This window comes from Mesocricetus auratus, unplaced genomic scaffold (genome assembly GCF_017639785.1).
Source record: "Mesocricetus auratus isolate SY011 unplaced genomic scaffold, BCM_Maur_2.0 Super-Scaffold_100676, whole genome shotgun sequence".
In the NCBI taxonomy this organism is placed as follows: Eukaryota; Metazoa; Chordata; class Mammalia; order Rodentia; family Cricetidae; genus Mesocricetus; species Mesocricetus auratus.
The window spans coordinates 129,317,705-129,329,911 of NW_024429266.1; the positions used below are offsets into that span (position 1 = coordinate 129,317,705).

The 12,207-nt window shown below is 38.4% G+C and overlaps 1 protein-coding gene across 1 annotated transcript in view; it reads right to left on the bottom strand.

Moving 5' to 3' along the window:
• Positions 1-280: 280 nt before the first annotated feature.
• Il23r (interleukin 23 receptor) overlaps positions 281-12,207 on the bottom strand; it is a 69,062-nt gene continuing 57,135 nt past the window's right edge. The window contains exons 7-10 of the mRNA XM_005076112.3: positions 9,850-9,936; positions 7,181-7,283; positions 3,224-3,314; positions 281-1,216 (exon numbers count right to left, since the gene is read on the bottom strand). Of these exons, the coding sequence (XP_005076169.3) occupies positions 578-1,216; positions 3,224-3,314; positions 7,181-7,283; positions 9,850-9,936 (920 nt within the window). The 3' untranslated portion in view covers positions 281-577. The remainder of the gene's footprint in view (positions 1,217-3,223; positions 3,315-7,180; positions 7,284-9,849; positions 9,937-12,207) is intronic.

Below are 12,207 nucleotides of genomic sequence, written 5' to 3' on the forward strand. Positions count from 1 at the left end.
ACTTTTTAATCTAAACAAGGAAAGTAGTGAAAGAAAAATAAGCAACTCTGTTAATTAGCTGCTAGCCTCTGTTTCTGCTTTTACTTGTTTTGTTGTTTGGTTCTAATTTTAAGTGAAATGATAAAAATTAAATTTGATTCTGCCTTTGCAAGGAAATTTTCATGTTTTGATTTTATAGACCTACATTTATTTCACTACTTTGTATTCTTCACTATTTATCCTTTATACAAACAGAGATGTTTTGTGCATCTTAATGAAGAAACTACGAAAGAAACAGTCCTGGTGGCACACACCTTTAATCCTAGCACTTGGAGAAAGAGGCAGGAAAAGCTGGAGTTCAGCCATCCTTGGCCATGTAGTGAGTCAGAGTCAAGCCTGGTTATGTGAGATCCTATCTCAAGTGGGAATATTAAAAATGAAAATGAAAACAATCAAACAAATTTACCCTTATTGTTCTTGCTTTGTCAATCAGGGGTGTTCATTCTTGGTGTCTTGGAAGTGTAATTACTCTTCTTTTGAGGGAAGACTTGACAGTCAGGGGAAAGGCAGCTTCTTTCACTGACTTTGATGAGAGAGTTTACTTTTGCAAGAGTGAAATCCCACTGAATTGGCTTTCCAGAATGTTTTGTGGAAAGTAAGAATTAATAGATGGCAAGTCCTCACTCCCAGGTGCCAAACAGGAGACAAAATCATCCGACAGGAGGGTCTGCTCTGGAATAATTTCACTGGGTGTGTCACTTTCCAAAATCATGTTGGTTTCCTCCTGTCTTGAGCTTTGTATGTCAAGAGGGTTGAATTCACCTTGATTTAAAACGAGGCTCAGTTCATCAAGAATTAGTGTTTTGCTTAGTAAAGTCGCACTTGAGGCAGAAAATGCAAAGCTGGGATAAGTTTTCAGTCTGGCAAAGTGGTCATCTGCGACCTCCAGGGTTGTGGACTCCCTCTCATTCCTGCTAATGAAGTGGCTTCCCCAAGGGGGAACGTTTGAAACCTGGGGTTTGTAGCCGGTGTTGAGATCAGGAATATACACAACAGAAGAACTGGTAGACAGCGTTGTTAGCGGACAGTCTCTGGTCTCCAGGAGGCCTGTGGGCCTTTCTTCCTGGTAACCCGTGGGCTTGTGTTCCAGGGGAATGACTTCACTTATCTCTGTGAGCACAGGATCTACATACAGGCCCTGCTCACCGGAATTGTTGTATTCAGATACACTTTCTTTCTAGAAAAAAAAAAGATACTGCTTCATTTTATAAACAAAACAACCCCCCGAAAAACTAAAAGCTATTCAAAGGAATCAACTGAATAATTGAGTGAGGGCTGAAATTTTCTTCATCTTTCCTTTCCTTTCCCCTTTATCTTAGTGTTTATGTCCTGGATGATTTCCCCCTTCTGTCTTTTTGGTATCTTCTAAACCTTTATTCTCAGGCCTCCCAAAGATAGAATTAAAAATAATCATGTCTTAAGCATATTTCTTAGTTAAAACCTTTTTAAAAAGTTTGTTTTAATCAGGCTGTGATAGCACACAACTTCAATCCCAGCGCTCAGGAGGCAGAACGAGGCTGATCTCTGTGAGTTTGAGGCCAGCCTTGTCGGCAAAGTGAGTTCCAGGACAGCCAGAGCTGTTACCCAGAGAAACCCTGGCTTGAAAAACCAAAACCAAAACCAAAAAAAAATTTAAAAATTATATTTATTTATTTTTATTTTATCCTTTGATCATATGATGTATGTCTGGGCTAAGTTAATTGGTGGGTGTACTGACTAGTTTTATGTCAACTTGACACAAGCTAGAGACATTCTGGAAGACGGTTGAGAAAATGTGGCCACCAAATTGGCCTGTGGGCAAGCCTGTGGTACATTTTTCTGACTGATGATTGATGTGGGAGGGACTAGATCATTGTGGGTAGTGGTCCTGGGTGCTTGACTCAAGTTCCTGCCCTGCCTTCAGTGGATGATGGACTTCAAGTTGTAACATGAAATAAACTCTTTCCTCCCCAAGTTGCTTTTGGTCACAGGGGTTTATCCCAACAATAGAAAGCAAACTATGACAGTGGGTTCATCCAGTGTTAAGCAGAACCGTGTGTGTCTTTTTTGCAAACAGATCTGAACTGCCCAAGATGTTGCTGTCCCCTCTGTACTTGAGCTCACATGACTCTTCTGCCTATAATATTCTTTCAAGAAAGTTCTCATCTTCCCCTATTTCCTCTCTTCCCCCATCATATTTGGGCTCATTTTCTATGGTCATTGCTCTGGTAGCACCACATGTTTAGATGACATATCTGTCCCACTGAGTATTGAAAATGGTGATGGCTAAGCTGAGTCCTGGAAACATAGACTTCTGACCCTTTGCTCGGTAGCTGGCAAAGCCCCCCTCCCCCATCCTTCCCCTTCCCAGGGTCATCCTGGTGCATACTCCTTTTTTACTGGTTGACATAAATTCCATTCCACTACTGGTTACAACATCTATCACAGTCACCCAACAATAATCTTTGCGTAGTCCATAAAGTTGGAACAATGGAGTGGTACCCTCCCTTGTTCCATCTCTTGTAAACAATCCACTTGGACACATCTCCATCTCTTATAAACAATCCACTTGGAGCCTTTAATGCATGTTCCACAGAATGTTTCTTCCTTCCTTCCTCTACCCTGAAGACACTTACCAATCTTTCTTCTTGAATAGTGCAGTTTCCTTTTCTCCTGCCCTTTACTCCCCTAACTGTTCTTTCATCTAAGTAGGGCTTGAAATGCTATAACTTTGTTTCCACACACACTAGCTATGTTTCTACTCTAATGACCAGATCAGACTGCACTCCAACTGGTATTTCGATTGTGGGGACTTTGTTATTGCTTACTATTTATATACAGATTTGTTTTATTTTACATGTATGAATGTTTTTGCTTACATATATTTATATGCACTATGTTTGTATATGGTGCCTGAAGAGGTCAGAAAAGGGCATTAAATCCTCTGGAACTGGAGTTATGGATGACTGTGGGCCACCATGAAGGTGCTAAGAAATGAACTTGGACCCGCTGCAAGAGCAACAAATACTCTTAACCACTGCGCAATCTCTTCAGTCCCCGCTTATTTGTTTTGAAAAGGTCTCATTATGTAGCTCAGGTCGGCCTTGAATTTGTGATCCTGCTGCCCAACCTTCCCAATGCTAATATTACTGGCATACTTGCCACACTGGTACCAGTCAAGTTCTGTTTGGTGCTGTTTGATTACCTGTAGCAATTTTGCAACATTGCTATTTTCCATATTAGGAATATCTTCATGAAGCCACTTTGGGATCACCAGTAAGATTTTTCTTTTAATTCTAGGAGACAAAATGACACATTAGAAGCAGCACCTATCTCCTTCCTTGCTTCCTAGCTTGCTTGCTTCCTTCCTTCTTTCCTTCCTTCCTTCTTTCCTTCCTTCGTTTCTTTCAGACAGGGTTTCTCTGTGTAGTCCTGACTATACTGGAACTTAGTCTGCAGACCAGACTAGCCTTCCAAGTGCTGGGATTAAGGGCATGCACCATCATGCTTTGTCAGCACATTTCTTTAGAATCAGAGCAGGCAATCATAGGTGATGCTCTGAGCCAGAATGGAATGCAGTTTACCTCAATGAAGCAAAGTCTTCCATCTCTTACTAATAAAGGTTCAACAAGAAACCAGCTTGGTGTCTTGTCAAATGCTCGTCCTGGTGTGGTCTTCATGTATAAAAGCACTTTCTACATTGACTGTGTGAACTAATTTGGGCAAACAGGTTGTACCAGGAATGTAGACAAGACTGCACTGATTTGAGGTATGTTTTTACACATCAAGATACTGAAAACCAAATAAGACCTGCTATGTGTTTTAACAGGTTCCCTAAACACATTTATTAAGTAACAACAAAAATGGCCAGATGTTGCAAGCTCCTTTGACTTTGATTGATACTAGGGAAAAATGTTTTCTTTGCATATACTTATACAATCTTTTATGACTTGGTTTTTAAAATTAATTCACATTCTTTATATGTTTATTTTTTATTGTGAGCCTAGTCTTTAATGGCTGAGCCATATCTCCAGCCCTCTTTATATGTTTATAATTAGACCAAGCTAATGAGTTGATGCTACTGTGAGGTTTTCATATAGTACACTGATACAGTAGATAATGATTTTTACATATATATTTTTAATTTATCTACTCTTAGTTTCATTATATTTGTGTGGCAATACATTGTTCTGAGAATATTTTACATTCCAAAAGACTGAAACTTTTGCTGTATCTCATAGCCAGACATAATAACATACCTCAAGGTCACTTAAGACTTAAGACTGCTAGTTTGCTGTGTATTCAGTTTGTTTAACCTGCCTTTAAGAAAACGATGTCACAGTCAGTCTTACTTGCATCGGATTTCCCATGTAATCAACATTTATAGCCTAAGTTAATGCATAGCTGTAATCTTAAATGATCTACTCTTCAACGCCACTGACCAAGATAATGCATGTATATCATTTGCTTAAAGCAGCAAATATAGACTTTGAAAGCCACTTTCTAAAATCATAAAGGTCAAAAGCAATCATGTATGGATATTGGTGGATAAACAATGATGTTTATCAGTGATGTTATCTGGGCCAGGTGGGATCAGTTGGAGTCAGGGACTTAATCCCTTGTACAACTCTGTTAAAGATTTCTATAAGGTATTGGTTCTTGGTTAAACAACTCCAAGGGAAGTGCTTTTACTTCTTAATGCAACACTGATGCATTATTGGTAACTTGATCTTTATCACTAGTGCATATAATCTGTGCATATTTAAAATATGATTTTTGCCTCTGTTTTAGTTCTGAGTCTAGTAACAGGCTATTATCAGGAATGCACAGTCATATTAACCAACAATAAATATCTGCATATGTGTTAAATACATTTGTTGGAATTATTTCTTCTTTCTATTTTATGTGTGTGTGTTTTCAGACGTATGTGGATTTGTGGATATGTGTACATGTAGATGCCTGAGGACAGCCCTGGGTGTCATTCTTCAGGTGCTATCTGCCTTATTTGGAAGATAGGGTCTATTACCGGCCTAGATCTTGGCAAGTACGCCAGGTAGGCTGGCCAGTGAGCCTCACAGATATGGCTGTTTCTGCTTTTCTAGCACTGGGATTGTAAGTATGTAACAGGATACCTGTGGTCTTTGTTAACTTGAATTTTAGGGCTCAAACTCAAGTTCTACTGCTTACAAGGCAGTCCCTCTTTTATTTTCTTAAATTCAGAATTTAAGCAATTAAATTATCCAAGAATTGTTCTATTTTCTTTTGGATTATTGCTAACTAAAAGTCTTGGGGCTGTATTAATTATAATTATGAAGTGGTTACCATTTAATATTTCAAAAATATCTAGGTATCTTTAGATGATACTACTAATATAAATTTGTTTTGCAGGCATTATTCAAACATAAGATGTTTAAAGAGTCTTTGTATTTAATTGTATTTTAAGACATCCCCAAGCAAAATTACATTCTAGTTTGTTCACTTTGAAAAAACACTAGGGATATACTTATTGACATATAATTTAAAATATTAAGTTCTGTGGGAAAAGGCTGTGGATAATAGGTTAGTATAATTTGTAGACTAGCTTGCTTAAAATCTTTATTCTTCATTTTGATTATACATTTAGATGAAAGATTACCTGATGAAACAAGTGATGGCAAAAAAGGCTACTAGCTAGCTGGGTGTTGGTGGCACACGCCTTTAATCTCAGCACTTGGGAAGCAGAGGCAGGTAGATATGTGTGAGTTTGAGGCCAGCCTGGTCTACAGAGCGAGTTCCAGGAGAGGCTCCAAAGCAATACAGAGAAACCCTGTCTCAAAAAACAAAACAATAACAACAACAACAAAAGAAAACACTGACGTCCAAGTTATGATTGGCTATATGTACAGTCTAAGTCAGAAACCAAAGGATGTTCATGTATGTCCAAATCTGTGCATTACTAGACACACTAAGAAACTGCAACATTAAGCAACTTTAGTCTATTAACATATTAAAAATGCTAAATGCATCTGGCAAAATTTAGACATGTCAGAGGCCTTTCATGTCAGGGACCTTTCCTTTCCTTACTTCTATCTCATTTTGAACAATTAGGCATAAACCTTTACTGATACCATACTGAAAGAAGTTGTTTGAAAGAAGATAGGCCCTTCCTCAAGACAACAGAGACTATTACTACTGCTTTTCATTGTCCACCATAAGTAGACACCTGAAAACATCACACACTCTGGTTACAGAATATAGGGAAATCATGCTGGAACTGACCTGGAACTTTCTTCCTACTGGCCAGTGTTCAGGAATAGGCTATGTAGGGGAGAAAAGTCATCAATGGTTTTTACTCAGTGGTATCCCCATATTCTGCAATTCCAAAATGCCAAGAAAGACATGTTCACTGGTGCCATAGTGCCACAGATGTTACAGGAGTAACTAACAACTTTCTGATTGGATTTGAATCCCTTTCCACAGGAGGAAATTCAATTGTGGTATTATAAACCTGGTTAAAAGCTCATGTCTAGGGATGGCATAGTCCCAAATAAGGAAGATATCTACTACTGTTCATTTGCTAAATGGTCATGTTGTCAAATTGCCTTCTGTGTATTTGTTTATACACAGATTAGTACTAGTATTTTCAACCTGGGTCAGAGAAGCTTCTCTTTGTGGTATGTAGAAGCCAGTGAAGAGACTCATAACTTGTCAAAGTGCTGAGAAATAAGCAACTGTTTAATGATCAATCTGAGTGAAGCATCTATAATACTCCCACCGTACAAGGCTCAAGACAGCGTGATAGAAGAAGGAGCAGAAAGATTGTGAGAGCCAGAGGATAGGGAGGAGTGCTAGGAAATGCTGTCTTCAGGACACAACATGACTGTCACACTCATTCATTAATACCAGCTGTGGTTACCTAAACAAGGCTTGTTCATTCCTGAAACTCACATAAAGGTGGAAAAAAAGACCAACTCGACAAAGTTGCCTTCTGATCTCCATACACTCCCTATAGGCATGTGTATACTTTTCCAGTCACACATCATACACACACAATAATGATTAAAATTTCTCCCTTTCAAAATAAAGATGTCTGTGTGTTTTTCTAGTAAATAATCAACTTGACTACATTTTGATAGTACACATATATGGCTTAAGTCAGGTACCAGAAACTACAAAAACCTACCCTATTCGAAGTGATCTGTTAAATATCCCAATCAGAGAAAAAATCAGCAACATGATGGTCAAGAAGACCATTCCCGACAAAAATCCAATGTCTTGAATATTATCTAAGAAAGGAAAGAAAAGTAATTTTAACTATGCATTTGTGTCCATGTGGTGACCATGTTATTGTTATCTATACCCTGTTTAAAGTAACAATAACTGATCTCAAAGGGAAGGGAAGGCAGAGATAACATTCTCCTAATACTATAAAGTGACTACTCTTCTAGATCGCCTGACTGTGTAGCCCAGGAAACCATCTTCTGTCTGAGAAAATTGGACCGCATCTACCTGAGGTCAGTGGGTTTCTAGAAGTGCATATCCAGCAAATGTGGTCAACTCATACTTACATATATTTTATGTGAATATGTACTGTGATAAACCTCATTTGGTTTGTGTGACACAGCTGAGAATTCCCTATTGCTGGGACAATGTCTAAGGCTGGCCAAAGACGCAACTAAGATCTTTTTGTAAGCTTTTCTGTGAGGCAAAATTTATCTGTGACTTCTTACTTGACCTAGGAAAAAGTACATCAGTACTGCTTAGAACAATATATAGTGTGAGAAGGAAATAAAAATTGCTATATCTTGCTTTTTTTTTTTTTTACATTTTGAAGCTGAATTGATCTCTTTAGCTCTCTCAGTATAGTTTATCCAACAGGTGTTACTCAAAGGCTCATCACATTTTCTTCCTAGTACGGGGACAACAACCTCAGTATTTTCAGATGTTTCAGAGGTGACTTACCAACTTGGAACTTGTTAAGTGGCCATACAGAGCTAGCAGCTGCCTTTCCATTCTTCTTCTTCTTTCATCCCTGCCTCCTTTCCCACTTTTCTTTGGTAATTAGCACTAGACAGTGACTAGCCCCACACTAGCCACTGCTCCGTTCACCCGGACGTTTCCAAGCTGTCCCTCTTCACGTTTAAACCAACTTGCCAGGTAGGGGTCTGTGAACTTTAGTCTGTTTCAAATTCTCACAGACTGGGGATTAAATATTTTTCTAGGGCTTAAGAATTATTATTGCATATTCTAAGCAACTAACAGGGTTACAAGCTACTGCAGACCATTGAGCGTTAGAGCCTGGAATTGGAGAGAAGGTTCTCAAGGTAACATGGTGCTTGCAGAAATGGTTTAAAAAAGAGGAGATTGGAAGGACCAGGAGTCTATTTGAATTCTGCCTTTCTTCAGCTCTATGAACTTGGGGGAATAATTATAAACTTGTTGAGATTCACATTTTATTTTCCATAAGACATAGATAGCACTGTATGTCTAATGGAGCAGCCATGAGTCCCAAGCCTCCAAAATTTCCACAGAAAATTCAAGGTGCATGTATACAACTAGAAATCTATACTGGGATGCTTTGTGTGCTTCATGTTTCTTTACATGTGGCATTTTCCTTCTTATTTTGTTTTTCTTCCCTATCTATGAAGAGTAGAAGCTCAATACAAAGGCATTGATTATTTTCCCTCCCTCCCTCCCTCCCTCCCTCCCTCCCTCCCTCCCTCCCTCCCTCCATCCTTTCGTTTTCCCTCTTTTCCTCCTTCCCCTGCCTCCTTCACTTTTTGACAAGATCTCATGTAGCCCAGACTGTCTTCTAACTTGCTCTGTAGCTGAGGGATTGAACTGTTGCTCAGCTTTCACCTCCTCACAGCTAATAAACCACCAGGTTTAGCTTTGTCCATTTTTTTATTGTTAATTTGCCATCATCCAGAACAGTACTAGGTACATAGTTATTTAACACATTTGTTGAATAAATTAATAACAGCAAAAATATCGATACAACCTGCAAAATATCTTATTCTAGTCCTATTAGATTTCTGCACCAGGAAGTAAATTTTCTACGAGTGAAATTGTCAGGCCTCGAATTCTTCAACGTCAAACTTCAATTTGGAGTTTTATTTGCTCATTGTACAATCTTATCTAATATTTTTCCATGCCTGAAACATTTACGTATGGCCACCAATGAAAACATATCAAACCACATTAACAAATAAAATGGTAAGTGGTTCACCTAAGAGAAAGAGCACAGACTTAAATATTTAAAAGGATAGTGCTGAGTGTGATGTCTCATGCCTGTAATCCCAGCATTTGGGAAGCTGAGGCAGGAGGCTTGCTGTGAACTTCAAGACATCCTGGAACTGGGCTACAGTATGAGACTCTGTCTTGAAAAACAGAACAAAACAAAAACTAACAAATAAATAAATGAAAGCAAAATAATTAGACTCAAATTTCTAACAGCTTTGTACATTAGAGCATGTGTCAACCTCCCTGAACTTCAGTTTTCCCTACTATAAAGCAGATCCATGGAATTTATGTAAACAGGGTCTTCAGACTGACACATGATGTATGTACAATCCTAGCACATGGGGAACAGTGATATATTTTTTAAAAGATATTTTTGGGACCTGAGACTCAGAGACTGCTGAAATAAAAAATGTGACTACCTCACCAGCAGATAGGTGCCTCTGAACTATTGCTTACATTCAGTGTAAGCACATTTGAACCTAGTCAAGTATATCCCAGAAATGCTGATGTGCTATTTTTTGTGTGGAAATTTCCTGCTGAGGAAGCCTTAGTACACACACACACACACACACACACACACACACACACACACACACACTTTTTCTTTACCAGAAGTAGAATGTCCTTTAAAGATTGTAGCAGCGAGCATCTCAATCTTCTGAATTTCATGGGATGATCTTAATGTGACCGGAGGAACTTAAAACAAGAAAGAAAGAGCATCAGCATTTTAGGTTTTAGCATTCAGGTGGCCAACTTTCCTCAGACATCGTTGGAGATGATTAAACTATTAATTTCATAGGTTCATAGTGTGATAAAGTGAAGGCCTTATTTTCTTTTTAGTGACTACATCTTGAAGGAAGAATCTCTGTGTGAACAGTTAAAAACTACACCAGGCTTTAAAGTGCCAATGTGGCTAGCAATTTCAGTTGGTTTCTAGGCAACAAACACCAAGACAATACTGAGATGAAAATTTGGCCCAGCCACAAAAATGCACAATAACTTGTCCCTACTTGGTTTCTTGCTGTGAAGCCCAAGTTGCCTTGACCGTCCAAGCTGCATCACTTCTGCCTTTCTTGGTACAGGCTCTGGTTTATTCATCCTGCTTTGGCTGCACTAAGGTGAGCTTTTTTCCCCCCACCGAGACAGGGTTTGAGGTTTGGAGACTGTCCTGGAACTCTCTTTGAAGACCAGGCTGGCCTCGAACTCACCAAGACCCACCTGCCTCTGCCTCCTGAGTGCTGGGATAAGGTGAGCTTTTATGAAAAGACACTTTGAGGTTGTAACACAGAAGTGAGATGTCACTAATGACCCCTCTCTGCTCCTTTCCTGCTCATGAGGATCTTGGCCAGCCCTGTCTAGCCATCAGACTTTCAGGGCCCCACGGACGAAAACGTTAGAACCGAGTGAGGTAAGAAGTCTTGGCAATTAACTTACTGTATGCTTGAATTCTAAAGAGTTCCAGAGCAAGCTTGCCTGTCTCCCTCGACCTAATAAAGGAGAGCTGTCAGAGGTGACTTCAAAGACACAACCCTCAAGAGCAGAAGACATCTCTGAAGAAGGTTCCAATTCTGAAAAGGTTCCAAGTTCAGCATTCCACAAACACTAGGTACTCAGTCATTCCAGGGTCACCATTCAAATTCACCTTCTAAAAAATGTCTTGTACAACTTCAGATGCCCGTTGCCAGGCCACCAAAGGCTTATGCGATAAAGTGTGGTCTCTGGGATACTCGTTAAGAAATGGACAACACATATTCAAAGACTGGATTCCTCTAGGTCTTTGGAATTTTTTGAAAGCTACTTGTACACAGGTGACTTCAGGGCAGTTTTCTGTAAACTGTGGGCTGGGGATTTTAGAAGATGAAATCATGAGAAAACTGTCAGGTTTGTCTTGTGTTCTGACTCTTTCTCCAGCAAGAGGAAAATATTTCCCGTCAATTGTGGAAATCAGAAATTGCTTTGAGCTTCTTGATGTTTCACTAAGTTTCTTCTGCTCCCCAGCAAATAAGTCTCCTAAATTCTGAGTCATGAGGGTTAAGTAGTCATGGCCAACTGCCAGGTTTACTCATCTAGATGAATGGTTCACACAACTCAAGAAGGACCAGCAGCTACATGTTTTTGGAATTTCAAGAACAGAAATACAATATTAAAATACAGCATCTTTTTCTCTTTAGCAAAGGCAGAAGTTTACAGCATATGTTGCTGGTACTTTTATTTTTACTTTTATTATTTGAAAACTAGCATTTTTATTTAAAATAGTAAATTATGCTGTTGTATTTTTAGTACGAGTTATCATAATTGTATAAACTAAGTCGCTATTTGGCAATGAAAACTTTATAGGGTTACTAACTAATATCATACATAAACAACTATATTTCACATTATTAGCCTTAATGAGTAAATACAATTTTCCTCTAGAGTCTGTTATCATAGTTTCAAATCAACAAGGTGTACTCATTCAAATTAACTAGTCATTTGAAAGAGGTGTTAATTATGAGAGGGTAATTTCACAAAGAATTAGGCATCTGAATAAAAAACACTTATAAATAGGATTAAGAGAAGAAATCAAATCTGTGACAATTCTTTTTAGCATAAGACTGAAATGAAGCCATACATTCTCCATGCTATACTGCCACCAAGTGGTTATCTATTTATTTTTTTATAACTCATACTTGATTTTTTTTTATTATAAAAGCAAAAGTTGTGGTGAAGATATTTTAACAGGAAACAGATGTGTGAGGAAAAAAAACAATCCAATTCCACCATCTTAATTCACCATCTATTAGCATTTTATAGTATTTTAACCCTTGAAAGCAACCTTGTTCACATTGGGACAATTCTGCCTGAAGTAGAGTATTATATTATATGACTATTATATCTTCACAGGATATATCTGAGGATATTCAGAAGCCCAGATAATTTCTAGTCTGGAGAGATTTTTTTATATTTTATATTTTTATTTTTAAATTT